The following is a 17,666-nucleotide window of genomic DNA, read 5'->3' on the forward strand; positions in this document are numbered from 1 at the left end:
AATACAACTTGAGGACTCCTTGAGGCAAGAAAGTATCAATGTTGCAATGTTTATTCATTGGACAATGTCTTTGGAGTCTGGATGCTGTGAGTGCCAAATAAATACTTTTTGAAAGTTGAATTAATGAAAGCCATCTCTATAGACCACTTTAAACAGTCTCTAGGGGATTTTTAGTCTTGAACACTATTCAGTTAATTATGGATTATTTAGGAGAATAACTTTACCTAGAACCATAGGTAACTTAAAAGAGTCAGTGAATTTATCTGATCAGATAAATTATTAGAATTTCTTTTTGAAAACTGCGTCTTCACATTGGCAAATGGATGGATGGTTGCATATAAAATTTCTCAGAGTTATGGTTGTATATTTTTATTATCAAAATAATATTGTTTGGGAAATACCTCTGTTATATACACAGTAGCAATAACTCCATTCTTCTCAGTCTCATAGGTGTGGGGTATAACTTAAGACCTTGTTTTATTTCTGAAGGTAGATCCCCCCGCCCCAACCTTGAAGGTAAGGAAGAGGAGGCTTTTACAAATACCTTCATGTTCTTGACATTGGGCAAACTCATAAGAAATAGAAACTCTTAAAGCAACTGTTTGCTCCGCCGCTTTTGACTAAAGGTGCTTTTGACCCAGGCACAGTGGAAAAGCAAGAGCTTGATTTTGGGTTTAGACAGATGTAACTTTCGAGTAGCTCCCAAACACTGGCTACATCATCTTGAGCAGGCTGCCTAGTCATTCTGGGCCTTGGTTTCCTCCTTTGTAAAATGGAATTCTGACGTGACTCTGACAAATGGCTGCCAGGGCCAGTGAGATTGCATATGTAAGGAGCTTGGTACATGGTAGATGCTAAGAAACATGCCCATGCCCTCTAGGCAGTTGATAAAATTGTCAGGTTCTGTAAACAGACTTACAGTTGGCCACTGCCAGGCTGCCGAACTGACGATTATCATCATGAGATGTCATGTGGTAGATTAAAGTGGTGGCTGCAAGCTTTACCGATGAAACATCTGTCTGTATTTGTTTTAATGTGAACTACTTCAATAATTCTTTTTTTGCTCTTTTTGAGTTAATTTTCTGATTCTAAAAGTCATAGATGCCTATTGAAAATAATTTTGCAAAATATAGGAAAGTTGAAAGAAGAAATAGAAATCCCTCTTAATTCTAGCATTCTGATATATTTTCTTGAAGTCTTTTTTGTGTGACTGTAGAGAAGGCTTCTATGTTTGTTTTTCAGGTGAAGTAGGAAGTGCACTTCATTTATTTAAGGATCTAGGCGAATGCTTTGGGGATCCTGGTATCTCTCAGGATAAGACTGATGATCAATAAAAATGAATCTTTGACCTCTTAATATCTATTGCATATTGACAATTCCCTGCTTCTGAAGTAGGATATGAAAGTGTGATACATTTAGACTCCTCCTCCTCTCCAATCTATTTAGCCTCTGAAGAAAAGTACAATAGATGGATTTCAAGAATGTTCTTGAGCTTTTTCTCAGAACAGGTGCTATCTCTTGGCAGGCATAGTTTAGTGCAACCTTATATTATTGCATCAAGATTTATAAAAGGTCTTGGCATATGTATAGAGAAGGATGAATAGTTGTTGGACACCCTATCATTTTAGGATTGACTATGTAAGAATATGTGATGTTTCATAGGTTAAATTAATTTCTTTAAAAAGTAATTAAAAGTTGAATGCTTCATATAGCAATAACTGTCCATCTTTCTGGAGTTTTGCACTCCTAGGATTTTTGTAGTAGTGTGTGTCTAGCTATGGTTTAAAATATCACTTCATATTTTTAACTATGCTTTTCTATATATATTTTCAAACATTATTACTATAAAAGAAATGTCCTAGAAAATGGAAGTGAAAGTTCTCTTGTGATTTAATAGAATCTTTAAAATAATTCTCCATCTTTAAATCCAGTCCAACAGACTTCTGTAATACATTTACATACCTCATAAAAGATATATTGAAAAAAAAATTGTTGCTTTTTAGTTGTAGTTGTTGGATTCTTAATGTTGAAACAAAACTACCCTGCAAATGCTGTAGAGAAATTTGCCTTCATTAGTTATAGCAAAGGTGGCATTTCTGGACAATATGTGGGTATGTGATTCAGTCAGTGTCAGACCTGGTAGAAGGGGAGTGACTACTCGCTCCAATGAGATGACCTAAGAGGCTTGTCAAACCCTATTTGTCCTACAAATTAACTTGTTAATTGTTCTTGGTTCTTCCTTCTTTTCCTTCTAGAAATTCTTTCTTTGACCAATTCATATGGGCCAGCTTGCAAAAGCAGATGAGCACATGGCATATGATTCTAGGTATGCAGGAATTCCATAATCCAGACTGGAAAACCATCTTGCTATTTTCTAGCCATGCCATTTGAGAAAGAAAGATTCATGGGGCCACTTCTGTGCTGTTGGTTAATTGTTGCTTTGGGGAGATGAGAACTTGGAGCTGTAGGAAGGGTACAGAGCCTGTCCTTCAAGGGCTCTCAAGGTGGAAGCAGGTTAAAGGAGGGAAGAGAAGAAGTGCCCTCACAGCCTGGGGCTCTTGGGCAGGTTAGGCTGGGTGGAGGATTCACAGCAGTCTCTGGTCGGCTGGACAGGAGAGCACCAGACACTATTGCATTGGGAAGGACTAAAGCAGACTTCTCTTTCTGTTTTTCTTGGTTTAGCTCAGGCAAGTGGAACTCCTAGCCAGCTAGCTGTTAACTTTCAGTAGGCAGGAGTTATACCAAAAATGTCTCATGTGCAAGACATCTCAGATACATGAGATTTCAAATGAGAATATTTGCATATTTGCTTTCCTATTCCTTATTCTGCTCCTTAAAAATTCCTTGGAATTAAAAAAAAAGCCCACATGCATTCCTAACTAAACCATTCAATTTAAGGACTTTGGAGGGTTGGCTCTTTATGGTTTGCCCACATGACTTTTGAACTTTGGGCCACTGGATCCCTTAGTTAGGGGTTGCTATTACCCACCAGAAGCAGGGTAAGGGAGTATCCTGTGGCACAGGAATTGGATGACACACCTCCAGCAAGATAACTTCACTCAGTAGTCACTATGGTTGAGTTAGCCCTCTAATTCTCAACTTGGATATAACTTAACTAGAGTGGGGGAAAGATAATTTAACTAAATTACATCTATTTTTTAGTACCTTATTGAAGAATTAATGGGAATTTGATCTTTTCACTTAAGAGTCTCTCTTTCTCTCTATTTAAATGATGTATTACTAAATTATTTTGAAGATGATTGCTTGACAAATCGTAGCATCCTTACTGCTACCATCTAGTGGACAAATGATACAATTAATTATCCGTTGGCTTGACGACTTCCAAGCAAACCTTGCGACTTCAAAGCATTCTTTTTACAAATAGAACATTGTTATAAATATCTTAACATATTATGCTCCATATGGAATCCCATTTTCCTTGAATCCACATAAAAACAATCAGTTAATATTTTGTTCTACGGTTTTAAAATAAGAGATGCCTCTAGATTATAACCTAAATACATATTATTCTATTTTGAAGTTTGAACTTGGTACAATACTTCCCAACATTAGCATGTTCAGTTCTAATCGTGGAAAACATAAAGTCATGTGTGATGTACAAGTCACGGGGTAATTTTTGCCACTTTCATTGGCCCAACTGGTCCAGCCAGGGTCCCTGGCATCCTCATGTACTATGGTCCCCAACCCCCAGTCATTTATACACACTGCTTTTTCCCCAAAGAAGTAGACAGTTTGTCAAGTTTTCCAAGTATGATGATTCACTTTTATTATGATCAATATGAAGAGATTCACTTAGTTTAATAGACCCAGAAACTTAAAAGAAAGAATGGGATCTGTGAAACATCCAGGCAAACAAAAATAAGAATTCAAGATAGAAAAGAAATGAAAAGTGAGTATTTTGCAATAAGGCTCTCAGCTTTCTCAACTAGTACAGATGTTCCAGGACATAGCTGGCAATGTACTTGATCGCCAGCAGCGTCTCCTCGCAGGTTGCCGGGATCTGGGATTCAGGGAGGAGGAAGCCGTATCTGCCTGTGTCTCGGAGCTCCAAGGTGAAGGAATATTTGATTCCTTGGTCATAAGCCCAGTCATCAGAGCCCCCAGCAGCAAGATCTGAAGTGTGCAAACAGCAAGGGAAGAAAAATCTTTAAATCTAGAAAGGAACTTTAAAATTGCTGGTTTCCTTTTATAATTACAAATGCTTTACTGTGCAAAGTATTATGGGTAGGCCAATTTTCTAGTAAACTGGATCATAAAAGATATGGTGGCTGTTTTAAAAAACTGGTCCTATCTTACCACTAAACCTATTTTGTGGGAGTTATATGTTTAATACTTCAGAAAGGATATAATTTGTAACATAAAATTCTCTGCATGCTTGTATGCCATGGTAAACTATACTCAATAGTATGAAAGAATGTGTATCTTCCAGGAAAATAAGCAAAGGTACATGATGAATGCTGAGAGAAGACCATAAACCCTATTGAAACTACACTGAATAGGCTAGGCCTGGTGGCTCACCAGTGTAATTCTAGCACTTTGGGAGGCTGAGGTAAGAGGATGTCTTGAAGCCAGGAGTTCGAGACCAGCTCGGACAGCATAGCCCCATCTCTACAAAATATAAAAAAGTTAGTTGGGCGTGGTGGCTCCCATCTGTAGTCCCAGCTACTCAGAAGGCTGAGGAGGGAGGATAGCTTGAGCCCAGGAGTTTGAGGCTACAGTGAGCTGTGTGCATGCCACTGCACTCCAGCCCTGGCAACAGAGTGAGGTGCTATCTCAAAAAAAAAAAAAAAAGAAAAGAAAAGAAAAAGAAAAAAACTATGCTGGATGATGAAATTGAAGAAGAAGCTTGAGGGAAGGACTGTGCCTTTATTTATGTATCTTCAGGCCTGGCATAGATTAGGCATTCATCCAATTATTAATTCTTTCAATAACGATTATGTTATCACTAACGAATCACCTATTCATTTATTTATTCATTCATTCATTTATCTATTTATTCAATCAACAATTGCACAGCCCCCACTGAACAGCAGGCCCTGGGCTCAAATATGGAAATGCCAGGACAAAGGAGAGACATTGCCCCTGTCCTCCAAGGGCTTACAGTACAGTGGAATAAGAAACCTAATTGAATTAGTCTGAATAAAACATATAGGAAGTTTGCAATATATAAACAGGCAAGTTATTTCCCCTAGAAACCCCGTAAGAAGACAATATACCCCATCTGAATCAGAGAAGTTTAAAAAAATGATGAGAATACAGAAAACTGTATTCTACATAAATCTTTAAAAAAACCCAACTACTCAGGACTGGAGCCTCCCCAACTGCACTGGAGGCCCCTTGACGACAGGACTGAGCCTTTACGTGCGTGTGTATTTCTATTCCTTTCAGACCTCAGACAGAAACAAATCATTTGAAGGAAAAGGAAAACATAAGTAGAAATTGAAAATGGGTCCTGTAGAGTGTGCCTTCCAGGGAACTCTAAACTGCAGCATCCACAGCTCTGGGCTCTAGCCCCTACAACACTCCTGCTATGTGTCTCTTGGTGCTTGCTTGCACACGCCCAGTGACTGGTCAGAGGGACTGCCGGCTACCCCTGGAAGGGGGCTTGTGCCTCAAGTAGCCCTCATGCCTGCTGTCTATTTAGCCAGGAAAACACTCCGTCTTATGCTTTCTTCCGGCAATGGTTCTTCCAGGTAAAGCTTCTGCATCGTCACCTTGGGAAGTTATTCCTGATATTGGGGGTGGTTAGTTGTGCCTTGGGTGTATTCTTTCCTAGTGCTTCCTAATATTATGGAACTTAGCAAACCTGTATCACAATAGACTATTTACTTTTCCTTCTTCCCTATGGTAGGTTCTTTGAAGACTGCCCTGATCTCCCTCTTTCCCTTCTCCTTTCCTCGTTTCTTTTCTTTTCTCTATTCTTCCTTTCTTTTTCTCTTTAGTACTTAGTGAGAACCTGGCATATACTACACATTTAGTGCTTGCTGAGAGCAAATATTTCCATGGGTTGAAAAGATATTTTCCTCCTTGTTTTGAACAGAAAACTGATTACATATTTCATAAAAATTCACTGTGAGGCAAAAGCTACATGCTCTAAACAATCAGAAAAGAAAGGCTCTGGGAACCATTTGTTGCTCTTTAGGCCCAGGGTTTCTTTGCACAGCTCTGAAGCCAAGACTCACAGATTGTTGTAGCTCCTGGGCCATATGTATACTCGGTGCCATACAGCGAGGCCAGTTCTTTCACAGCAGCTTTAGCCACGGCATTCTGCAAAGAGAACCAGTAATAAGTAAGTAAATAAATAAAAGCACACACTGCCAAACAAAAAGACTCCCTGTACATTATTTTTAAGACGTTGAAAATGTTTATGTCACAATTTGGGTTCGTATTTTATACTTGTTCATCATTCATTCCAGTTTTTCCAGCAAACTTAGTCATGGGATCTAAGTGATTCTTGTGAATGGATGTCTTCCCTGATGCATTCTCAAGCACGCACTCTGAGCTTCTATCTGTTTTGTCTCTGGAGCATATTAAGAGAAAAGCAGGAAGCAAGAAGGTCTTTATGGCTGTGCAAAGACGTTGTCTACCTCTTTGCAGGCAAAAAAACAAACAAACACAAACAAACCAAACCAAACAAAAAAATCACTTGGCAGAGTGGCAGGTTATAAAGCCAAGATGAAGTCATGATAGGATTATGTGAGTTAGGGCAGGAGCATTAGAAACATACGTATAAATGATTGGATATCCATACAACATTCAGTGCCAGCATAGATAGAAATGCTTAGGAATTAGCAGTTCTGAGGATGCAGAGCATTTGAATTCCAGAAGAAAGAAAGTAGTTAAGTATTAACTTACGCATATTCTTTTTTCTTAGAAGCAGTACCACCTTCTCATAAGAACCATTGCCCTCTAGCCCCTTGCACCCAACTCCTTGAGGAGAAGGGCTCTTTGCACCCAGAAACTCTGCCTGGTAGAACTCCACTGAAAAACTGCCTATTTAAATGAAGCACTTGAAAAGCAAGTCCTGACTTGGCTGTCTGGGGAATACAGATTTGAAAAATGAATTGTTTACTGCAGGAGAATTAGACCATAATTCATTCTGGATATGAAACTAGCTATATTTCATGCTTTGGCATTATAATTACTTCTTCTACATATGCCTGGAAAACTATGAGGTTGGTGATGAAATCAGAATAACCTGATTTTTACAAAGTAGGAACTTCCCTTAGTTTTTATTCTGGTATTAAAACCAGTTTAGTAGAGTCTTATGTCAAATTGATGAGGGTATGGCTGAAAGACTTCAAGGATTCCAGCTCTGAAAATGTTAATGCTTCATCAACCAAGTAGTAAATAAGAAAATTTTAAAAGAATTATAAAATTTAAATTATTACTTTCTGTTCTGGTCCAGCAAAATGATGCAATCAATTTCCTGGAGCTAACTTATTATTCTCAGAGTTTTGGGGTTCTGTTTCCCGATTTTCAAACTGGCAAACTAGTCATGGTTTCTCTTACTGTATGGACTCTTTACTGTTGTGATCTAGTGTCTAGTTTAACTCTTTGGTATAGGTCCTATTGTCAATTGAAATCATAACAATCTACAAACACCACATAATATTCAGAATAGATTTAAAACCACCTTCTGAAGATGTGGAACAAGGTGAAGTAATAGTTCTTTTCATAGGTAAACAGTGTGTTTTCTATTATTCTACAATTTCTTTAACTTTTGACCCTAAAGAATTATTATTCCTTCCCTGGCTGCCTTCTTCAGGCTTCTTTCTTTTTTTTTTTTCTTTAAGCCTTGAATTATTATTTTTAGTTATTAGAAATGTGATTCTTCAGGATTAGTTCCAAACATGAAAAGTTATGAAGACTTGAGAAGATTTCATAGTCCTTGTCATTATCTATTGAACTCTTGTGTGTCCTCATGATTGCCCATTAAGTCTCCGAACATATTTACTGGTATAATGAAAATTCAGTTTTCAGACAAAACCAAAGGGAGCTACTCGCGATCTGTTATCTCTTTTGACTTATCATCTCATCAGTTTAGTCATGACGACCATTAGGGCCACACAAAAATATTCAGTTTACCTTTCCTAAAACCACACTCTGGGTATGTGAAGTGATACTCAAATGCTTTCTAAGCCTTCATGGGCATCTTTTGGAAACAGTTGCTCTGTCTTTGATGCTGAAGCAGTATCTAAGATTGATGCTAGCTTAAAAAGGCTCTTATTATTTTAGTGTGGCTGAGCTGGAACTCAAGAGCTAGATTATTAAAAACAGTTGATCTAATGGAGGTAGAGTGTAGAATTATGGTTATCAGAGGCTGGAAAGGGTTATGGGGAGGGGGTATAAATTGAGGGTGCTAAAGGGTGTGAAAATATAGTTTCATTATGAGCACATAATAGTTGTATATCTTTATAGGATAAGTGATGTTTTGATACAGGCATACAATGTGGATTAATCAAATCAGGATAATTGGGCTATCCATCACCTCAGGCATTTATCATTTTTTATGTTAGGAACATTCCAAGTCTACTCTTTTAGTTATTTTTAAATTATGTCCTAACTTATTGTAGATTAAAGTTACTTTGTTGTGCTAGCAAATATTGTTAATTTTATCTAATTATCTAAATATATTTTTGCACCCATTAACCATACCCACTTTATTCCCCTCTTCTTGCTATCATTCTTAGCCTCTGGTAACCATCATTCTACAATCTTGTCTCCATGAAATCAACTGTTTTTAATATTTAGCTCCCACATGTGAATGAGAACATGCAAGATTTGTCTTTCCATACGTGGCTTATTTCACTTAGCATAATGTTCTTCAGTTCCATCCATGTTGTTGGAAATGACAGGATTTCATTCTTTTTTGTGGCCATATAATATTCTATTGTGTATTTGTACCACAATTTCTTTATCCATTAATCTGTTGGTGGACACTAAAGTTGATTCCAAATCTTGACTATTGTGAATAGTACTGCAATAAACATGGGAGTACAGATATCTTTTTGATATACTGATTTCTCTTCCTTGGGATACATACTCTGCAGTGGGATTGCTGGGTCATATGCTAGTGTTCTGTTTTCAGTTTTTTGAGGAAGCTCCATACCATTCTCCATAGTGGTTGCACTAACTTACATTCCTACCAACTATGTAAAACGGTTCCTCTTCTCCACATCTTTAACACTATTCATTATTGTCTGTGTTTTTCATAAAAGCCGTTTTAACTGGGGTGAGATCTCAATGTAGTTTTGATTTGCATTTCACTGATGATTAATGATGTTGAGCATTTTTTCATATCCTTGTTACCCATTTGTATGTTTTCTTTTGAGAAATGTCTATTCGGATCCTTTGCCCATTTTTAATCAAATTATTTGATTTTTTTCTATTGCATTGTTGGAGCTCCTTATATTAATATATCCTAGTTATTAGTCTCTTGTTAGAGGGGTAGTTTGCAAATATTTTCTCCCATTCTGTGGATTGTCTCTTCCCTTTGTTGATTATTTCCTTGGCTGTGCAGAAGCTTTTTAGCTTGATGTGCTCTCACTTGTCCAATTTTGCTTTGGTTGCTTGTGGTTTGGGGGGATTAATCAAGAAATCATTGCCCAGACCAATGTCCTGGAGTGTTTTCTCAATGTTTTCTTTTAGTAGTTGCATAGTCTCAGGTCTTAAATTTAAGTCTTTAATCCATTTTGATTTGATTTTTGTGTATGGTGAGAGATAAGGGTCAAAGTTTCATTCTTCTGCATGTGATTATCCAGTTTTCCCAGCACCATTTATTGAAAAAACTGTCCTTTCCCCACTCACTGTATGCTCTTAGCACCTTTGTCAACAATAAGTTCACTATAGATGTGTGGATTTACTTCTGGGTTCTTTAGTCTGTTCCATTGGTCTGTGTGTCTGTTTTTATGCCAATATCATCCTGTTTTGGTTACTACAGCTCTGTAGTATAATTTGAAGTCAGGCACTGTAATTTTGTTCTTTTGCTCCAGTTTTGTTCTTTTTGCTCAGGATGGCTTTGACTATTCTATTGTGGTTCCATATAAATTTTAGGATTATTTTTTCTATTTCTGTGGAGAATGTCTTTGTTATTTTGATGAGGATTGCACTGAGTCTGTAGATTGCTTTGGGTAGTATGGACATTTTAGCAATATTGATTCTTCCAATCAATGAGCATGGAATATCTTCTGACTTTTTTGTGTCCTCTTCAATTTTTTCATCAATGTTTTATTGTTTTCATTATGAAGGTCTTTGGCCTCTTTGGTTAAGTTTTCCTAGATATTTTGTTTTATTTGCAGCTATTGTAAATGGGATTACTTTCTTGGTTTCTTTTTCATATTGTTTACTGTTGGCATATAGAAATACTACTGATTTTGGTGTATGGATTTTGTATCTTGCAACTTTACTGCATTTGTTTATCAGTTTTAATCTTTTTTTGTGTGGAGCCTTTAGGTTTCTTTAGATATAAGATCAAATCATTTGCAAACAAGGATAATTTGACTTTTTTCTTTTCAATTTTGATGCCATTTATTTCTTTCTCCTGTCTCATTCCTCTAGCTCTTAATAGAGCTTACTGTACTATGTTGAATAACAGCAGTGAGAGTGGGCATCCTTGTCTTGCTCCAGATCGTAGAGGAAAAGTTTTCAGTTTTTCCCATTTAGTATGATACTTACTGTGGGTTTGTCATATATGGCTTTTATCATGTTGAGGTAAGTTCCTTCTATAACCACCTTTTTGATAATATTGATATCTTTCTCTAGGTTTTGAAAGTTCTCTATATTATTTTTTTGAATAAATTTTTACCCCAATCTCTTTCTCTACCTTCTCTTTTAGGCCAGTAACTCTTAGATTTGCCCTTTTGAAGCTATTTTCTAGATCTCGTTGGTGTGCTTTTTAAAATTCTTTATTCTTTTTTCCTTTTTCTCTTCTAACTGTGTATTTTCAAATAGCCTGTCTTCAAGCTCAGTAACTCTTTTTTCTGCTTGGTGAATTCTGCTGTTGAGATGCTCTGATGCATTTTTCAGTTTGTCAATTGATTTCTTAAGCTCCAGAATTTCTGCTTCTTTTTATTATTTCAATTTCTTTGTTAAATTTCTCTGATAGGCTTATAAATTACTTCTCTGTGTTGTCCTGAAGTTCATTGAGCTTCTTCAGGACAGTTATTTTGAATTCTTTGTCTGAAAGGATACATATTACCATTGCTCCAGGATTGGTCACTGGTACCGTATTTAGTTCATTTGGTGAGGTCATGTTTTCCTGGGTGTTCTTGCTACTTGTGGATGTTTGTTGATGTCTGGGAATTGAAGAATAAGGTATTTATTTTAATCTTCACAGTCTGGGCTTGTTTGAACCTGTCCTTCTTAAGAATGCTTTCCAGGTATTAAAAAAGAATTGAATGTTGTGATCTAAGTCTTTGGTCACTGAAGCTGTTTAAGCACTTGGGATGCCCTGAGCCTAGTAATGCTGTTTCTTGTAGACTCCTGGTGGTCCTGCCTCATTGGACTTGGGTAAGATATGGGAGAATTCCTTGGATTACCATACAAAGTCTCTCACTCTCTGTGCTGGGCTGCTGGAGTTGTTGGAGGAGTGACATAGGCACTCCCTTGTGGCCACCAGGTCACACCTGAAGCCAGCTGTCTCACCAAAAGCCCATGTTTCACCTGTAATGTTTAATCAAAATACAAAGGCTCTTTAGTCAACAGTTGGTGAATCCTGTCAGGACTGAGTCCTTCCCTTCAGGGCAGCATGTTTTCTTCTGCCCAGAGTGGGTCCAGAAATGCCATCCAAGAACTAAGGCCTGGACTCAGGGTCTTCAGAGTCTGATTAGTGCTCTATTTTACTGTGGCTGAGCTGGTACACAAGTTGCAAAACAAAGTCCTCTGAAGTTTTTCCTTTCCTTTCCTCAAGTGATAGAAGGCTCCCTGAGCTGCACTACCTAGAGTTGCAGGCAGGGAGAGACATAGGCACTGGCTTGGCCACTATTGCTTGTGTCTCACTGGGTGATGTACACCCAAGTCCACTGGCTCTGAGCCAGCACAGCTTCAGGAATTGCCCAAGGGCCTTTGTAGCCCAACTGCCTTACAAATTTAGTCTAGGCCCCAGGCTGCTTTTGTTTGCCAGTGATGGGGCTGGTTGGAACTTGGGTTTGGGGGCAGAAGATTTGCCTCTGGCCGGGCTGGTCTAAATGTACCCTCTGTGGCCATGGACTGAATTCAGCCTTCTGCTATGTTCTCTTGTGCCAGGGCGGCGCTGGGTTTTAATGCAAAGTTTTACAATCACTTCACTCTTCCTCCCCTGGGCACATGGATTCTCTCTCGCTTTGGGTGCTGGCATTGCACTGCTGGGGATGGTGGGGGTGGCATAGGCAATTCAAGATTGTTTTTCTGCCCTCTTCAGTGCCTTTTTCCTTGATACAATGTTAAAACCAGGTAGTGTGATCACTCACCTGATTTTTTTGCTTCTTCTGAAGGCGCTTGGTTGTGTGGATAGTTGTTGAATTTGGTGTTTGTGTAGAGGGATGATCACTGGAAGTTTCTTTTGATCATCTTACTCCACCCCATCCCTATAATCAGATGTTTTTGCATTTCTTCCACCCCTCCTCCCTTATCCTCAGCAGAGTGCACAGCACCTAGCACGTGGTTAGTTGACTGAGTCCTATGCTAGGGCTTAGGGGCATTGTAAATAGGCAAGATTTGGTTGGGAGTACAGAGTGCTGATCTTTGCAAAGGCTGAACCCATCTGAGTGGAGATTGGGGATGCTTGTGGGGAAGGCAGGGGTGCCATGCAGTGATGGTTGATGAGTTGCCACATTTAGACATTGACATCTTCTGTGCACTTTACTTATCTCCATTAATTAAAAAAAAGTCTATGGATCCTTTCTCTAAGCCCCTCTAAGGCCGAAAGACAAAAACAGTCAGAACAGACATTAATCAACTAAAATATCATGTTTTAAATTCCAATTATTTTTTAAAAAAATCCCTGGAATCAGTGTAGGTCTATTTTTTTTTTTTTTGAAGAGTTCAAATGGTTTCGCAAATGTTACTCATTTATCTTCCTAACATTATCTGTCTACATTTCATCGACACAGGATTTTCCAGCAGAATGGAATGCCATGTGGGGCAGCATGCTCAGTGGGAATGTTCCAATCAAGCTGGATAACCGACCCCTGCTACCAAGGAGAGAGAGAAGGTGATTGTTGCATTTGCTAAAATGTTAGAGTGGTAACTCTTTTCCCCTGTACATTTCTGTAAAAAGGGACTAAGACAACTGACAGAAGACCTGAGAAGCAAAAACACAGCAGAGAGCTTGGTCCACATCTTGAAACTCCAATTAATGACAATTTCTATACAACTTGCTATTTGAGGGACATCTTTCTTACATCATTTCTTAGTGGAGTCAAAATAAGAACTAGCATTTACATAAAACCTTAGACTTTACAAAGAGCTCTTGATAAGAGCTAGATATTTTTATCCCCATTTTACAGATAAAAGAACTAAAACTCAGAGAGGATAAAAGAACTTGCCCAAGGGCACACAGCCCCACAAGTGGCTGACTTGAGCTAGGTTCTTCTTTCTTTAAATCCTGTGCTCTTTTTCACTTCTCCTTGTGGCCTTCGAATACTTCAAAAGAAGTGTTTCTGGAGCTGGTTTTACCAATTGTAAAGAACAGAAGGAAGCTAAATATAAATCAGCCTCAGAGAAAATTTTGCTTTCAGTCAAGGCCAAACATGGTCAGCCTTTATTAATCCTTAGATATGAATTTCATACTACATCTTATGCATTTTCTCTTTTGTCATCTGTTTCCTTAAAAAGAGGCCTTGGTCCTACAGCAAAAGACAAAGAGAGTCTAAAATGTCACATACAGCTCATGGCCCAAGAGACAAAGGACAAACCAGTGTAATGTTTCTCCATGTTCTGGGCTCCAAGGGCCTGGTGAGATGAATAAGGAGAGGGTGTTCTTTTCCACTGACCTGCCTTCCTAGGTAACATATGACAAAGAAGCTTCTCTTTCATGACTCTGCACACAGTCCTCATTCCAACCCTCCATGTACACAGCCAGCATCATGACGGGGGACTGCCGCCACCTCTATGCTTCCAGTGCTCCATTATTATGGAAAACAAAAGCTCTAAACTGACCATGAGGTATCAAACAATTCAAAGAAAATTTTCTTCAGAACTTTGTTTCTAACTTGAAGTCCTGAGTTTAACCATCCCTGTGGGTGAATACTTGTGATAATGGAAGCATCAAAATGATCTTTAACTGCAGTTTCCTTCCTTCTGTCCTGTGATAATGGGTAACTTACACCAAGGGACCAATGAAAAATTTAACTTTTATGATTTTGGTGGAAAAGGAGAAGCCCTTAAGATCTATAAGTAGGCACTGAGGAGAAAGCATTTGGGATTTGAAAAAACAAATATGTTTCTGGGACAAAGGAGGCCCTGAGATTAAAGAAGGGCAAAGAGTTAGGAAGAAGCCTGGCTTAAGAGAGCTAGGCCTGCCCATTTCCGCAGAGCCCACGAGGTGTGTGGAAATGCTTTCACTGATGAAAACCAAATTTTTTCTTTGGCTGATCTGCATACATATTTTTAAGTTCCTTGATATTCAAGGGAGATGTGAAGCATGAGTCAGCTGAAGTTGCAAAGTCCAGAGAATTTTTTTGTTTTGTTTCTGGTGGAAGTAGAGTTTCTCCCAAATAAACATTAAAAATAAATACTGTGTAATGGAGATGTGCAGGATTTCTTGCACTTGACATTTGCAGAACATTGTAAGCTGTTTGTGAGGAAGGGTATAAGATCATCACCTAAGAGCACATTTAGGAATAACATTGATGGGAGCAGATGTGGGTGGGGGAGGGGATGGGTGTATACATACACAATGAGTGCCATGCGCACTATCTAGGGGATGTACACGTTTGAAACTCTGACTGGGGTGGGGGTGGGGGGGCAAGGGCAATATACTTAACCTAAACTTTTGTACCCCCACAATATGCTGAAATAAGAATAAAAAAAAAAAAAGAGAAAAAATTATTTAAAGAAAAAAAAAAGATCCTGTGAGAGCCAAGAGCCTTTTGCCAGGAATGTGACTCGGTTCTTATCTTTATTTAAAGCAAGGTTTCTCAACCTTGGCACTGTTGACATTTTGGGCTGGATAGTTCTTTGTTGGGATTGGGGGAGCTGTCCTGTGCATTATAGGATGTTTATCAGCATCCCCCGGCCTCTACCCACTAGATGCCACAGTTATGACAACCAAAAATGTCTCCCAAACATTGCCAAATGTCCCCTGGGGGTAGGAGTGGGGGGAGCAAAATTAGTTGAAAGAAAAGTCAGATAAAAGATACAATTATGATAAATGAAAGTTTACTTTAGGGAAAAAATTACAGAAGAAAACAATTGGTTTAAAGGCACTCTGAATGCCTTTTTCTCTGTTGATGACATTACTGGTATTTCCTAAACATCTCTGCTAAGTCACTCTCACTAAAATATCACTTTATCAGCAGGGTTGTCAGATTTGGCAAAAAGTATAGGATTACCAGTTAAATTTAAATTTTAGACAAACAATAAATACTTTTTCAGTATAAGTTTGTCTCATGAAATATTTGAGACATACTTAAAGTAAAAATTGTTTGTTGTTTATCTGAAATCCAAATTAAACTGGGAGTCCCGTATGGGACCTAGCAATCCTATTTACTGTGTCACTGGCTCCAGGGCCTGTTGTGACACAGGATCCATTCTGACATTCAAGTCCCTGCATAATCTGGTCACCTTATTGATAGAACCTCACCCCACTCTTCCCTAACAAAAGCATTCAAAACAGGATGAGCCCCTTCTATTTTCCTCCTTGACTCCATTTTTCAGTTTCACCATTATACATTTGTTGGCTCTTTTCTCTGTCTAAAATGCCCTATTTCTTCCTCTACCTCCCAAATCTTGCCCAGACTTCAAGACAGAATAAATCACATCTCCTCTCTATAACCTCCACTGAATGGCTTCAGCACACATTGCCGTTTGCCTATCCTGAATTCCTGCTACTATACATAATTGGAAACTCCCAATTCTATAGTTCTTTTGTATGATTCTTGGTATCTGAGTCTTATCATTTCAGTAAGATCCTAAGTTCTCAATGGCAGGAAACATGATTTATTATGAGCACTTAATAGATACTCAATGAAATTTCTCATGGTATTCTGATAAGCCATGTATTGACTAGGCCCCATAGGAGAATTTTATCAGGCCAAGAAGTCACTTAAAAAGTATGTAATCATGAATAAGCAATTAATTTCTTTAATCAAAGAAATTCTACTGTTGTCATTCACAATTAGTTTTCCTTTAAGTGAGATTAGAAATTCTGAGAAAATTCCTGAACCAGATGTTTTGTGCCTTAAGCCCTTTTCACCTTAGCTGGTGGTAGCCTGCCTGATGGTGGCATTGTGGCCATGCTGCTCTTGTTATTAGACAGGGACATGTGACAGCTGTGATGGGTGTGTGCATGACCCTGCAATTGTCCACCTTCTAATCACAGTATTTCTTCCCTCTGGTTTTATGTTTATCTCTAATCATGGTCTTTCATTGCACTGGCATGCGTGGGTGGAGCAGTGGACTTCTATCTTGGTGGCTCATTGACTAAAACTTCAATTAGGAGGTTGTGAGTGAGGTGCCACTGGACTGGAAGGTGTTAGACTTTGGAAATAGATTTTCATCTTTTGATCACATTTAATAATTTTTCAGAAATATTGTCACATTTCTTCTGGTTACTGTTATCTTTCTCTTGGTTAATGGACATGCACCCATCAAAAGAATGCACCAGAATTATAAAGACTGAGCCCTGAGAAGTCAGTCACCTCAGCTACCCAGGGTAATTCCTTAGCAATGATGAGAGGCAGAGGTAATTATGATGTACTTTATGGGATTGAAGACTTTTTCTGATGAATATTCTTCTGCAAAATAGTTACATGGAATACCATCATAGAATGTGGCCACATAAATATGTGCAATGTGTGTCTTTGGAAATTGGGGCAGCCTGGAAAATTCTTCAGGAGCCAGTAGCCGTAGACCCAGGGCTGCCCCTACTACTAGTGTTGACTTAGCCAAGCCTTCATTGTCTCAGCTGGAAAATGGGAACCAGAATCAGATAATTGTCTAAGATGTTTCCAGCTATAAAATTTTGTGCTCCTAATGCAGAGAAGTGCAGTAAGACTCACGCCCTGGATTGACACCTTTGTGTAGTGCACTCTGCTTTCCATTTGATCAGTCTGGGGAATGACACAAGATACATAGTTGGTTGATTTTCTGGCTTCCTGCTTTTCACTTTGAAGTGGTACTATTATTATTGTTGTTATTTTTAACAGTGCTATGTGAGTGTCTTGGAGAGGGAAGGTGGACAAAAGATTGAGAGTTTCTTCATGCCCAATAAGTGCAGTGATATGGCTAAGTTTGGGAGCATTTTCCATTATTTCTCCCAGTTTTTATTTCCTCTGACAATAAAGAGGTCACACAATTCAATATTTCATTATGCTTTAGAATTTTGTAAATGTAAGTATATTCTTTATCTGAGCTTTAAATTTCCTTTGAAGAGAGTGGTAGCCTTATAATGATGAAGTCTACACTAAGGAAGTAGACTGTTTATGAGGCCATTAGGAACCCAT

The 17,666-nt window shown here is 38.4% G+C and overlaps 1 protein-coding gene across 1 annotated transcript in view; it reads right to left on the reverse strand.

Moving 5' to 3' along the window:
* Positions 1 to 3,761: 3,761 nt before the first annotated feature.
* CPB1 (carboxypeptidase B1) overlaps positions 3,762 to 17,666 on the reverse strand; it is a 35,746-nt gene continuing 21,841 nt past the window's right edge. The window contains exons 10-11 of the mRNA XM_069473114.1: positions 6,204 to 6,288; positions 3,762 to 4,134 (exon numbers count right to left, since the gene is read on the reverse strand). Of these exons, the coding sequence (XP_069329215.1) occupies positions 3,947 to 4,134; positions 6,204 to 6,288 (273 nt within the window). The 3' untranslated portion in view covers positions 3,762 to 3,946. The remainder of the gene's footprint in view (positions 4,135 to 6,203; positions 6,289 to 17,666) is intronic.

The sequence above is a fragment of the Eulemur rufifrons genome, chromosome 7 (assembly GCF_041146395.1).
Source record: "Eulemur rufifrons isolate Redbay chromosome 7, OSU_ERuf_1, whole genome shotgun sequence".
Lineage (NCBI taxonomy): Eukaryota > Metazoa > Chordata > Mammalia > Primates > Lemuridae > Eulemur > Eulemur rufifrons.